Below are 449 nucleotides of genomic sequence, written 5' to 3'. Positions count from 1 at the left end.
AGCAGCAGCAGGTGCAGCAGCACGGGGAGCAGCAGCAAACAGCAGAGACACAGCAGCAGCAGGAACAGCAGCAGCAACAACAACAAACCCAGCAGCCGCAGCTGCAGCTGCAGCACGTGGAAGAGCAGCAGCAAGAGCAGCAGCAGGAGCAGCAGCATGAGCAGACGCAGCAGGAGCAGCAGGAGCATCAGCAGCAGCAGCCGCAGCAGCAGAAGCAGCAGCAGCAGCAGCAGCAGCAGCAGCAGCAGCAGGAAGCGGTTGCAGAGGATGTTCGTTCTGCTGCTGCTAGCAGCGAAGCCAGCAGCAAATGCTGCAACAGCAGCAGAAGCAGCAGCAGGAGCAGCAGCAGCAGCGAGTTGTCTTCAGTGCTGCAGCAGCAGCAGCAAACAGAGCAGCAGCAGCAGCACGATCACCAGCAGCAGCACCAACCAGAGAAGCAGCAGCAAAGC

The 449-nt window shown here is 60.6% G+C and overlaps 1 protein-coding gene across 1 annotated transcript in view; it reads left to right on the top strand.

Annotated features, from left to right (window-relative positions):
* EMH_0035620 (uncharacterized protein) overlaps window positions 1–449 on the top strand; it is a gene marked incomplete at both ends in the record, with an annotated part of 2,970 nt that overhangs the window by 1,420 nt on the left and 1,101 nt on the right. The window contains one exon of the mRNA XM_013494989.1: window positions 6–449. Coding sequence (XP_013350443.1) covers window positions 6–449 — 444 coding nt within the window. The remainder of the gene's footprint in view (window positions 1–5) is intronic.

The sequence above is a fragment of the Eimeria mitis genome, genomic scaffold (genome assembly GCF_000499745.2).
Source record: "Eimeria mitis Houghton genomic scaffold, Emh_scaff1374, whole genome shotgun sequence".
NCBI classification, from domain to species: Eukaryota; Apicomplexa; class Conoidasida; order Eucoccidiorida; family Eimeriidae; genus Eimeria; species Eimeria mitis.
Note: the sequence above shows the minus strand (reverse complement) of the source record. Positions and strands in the feature narration are given on the sequence as shown.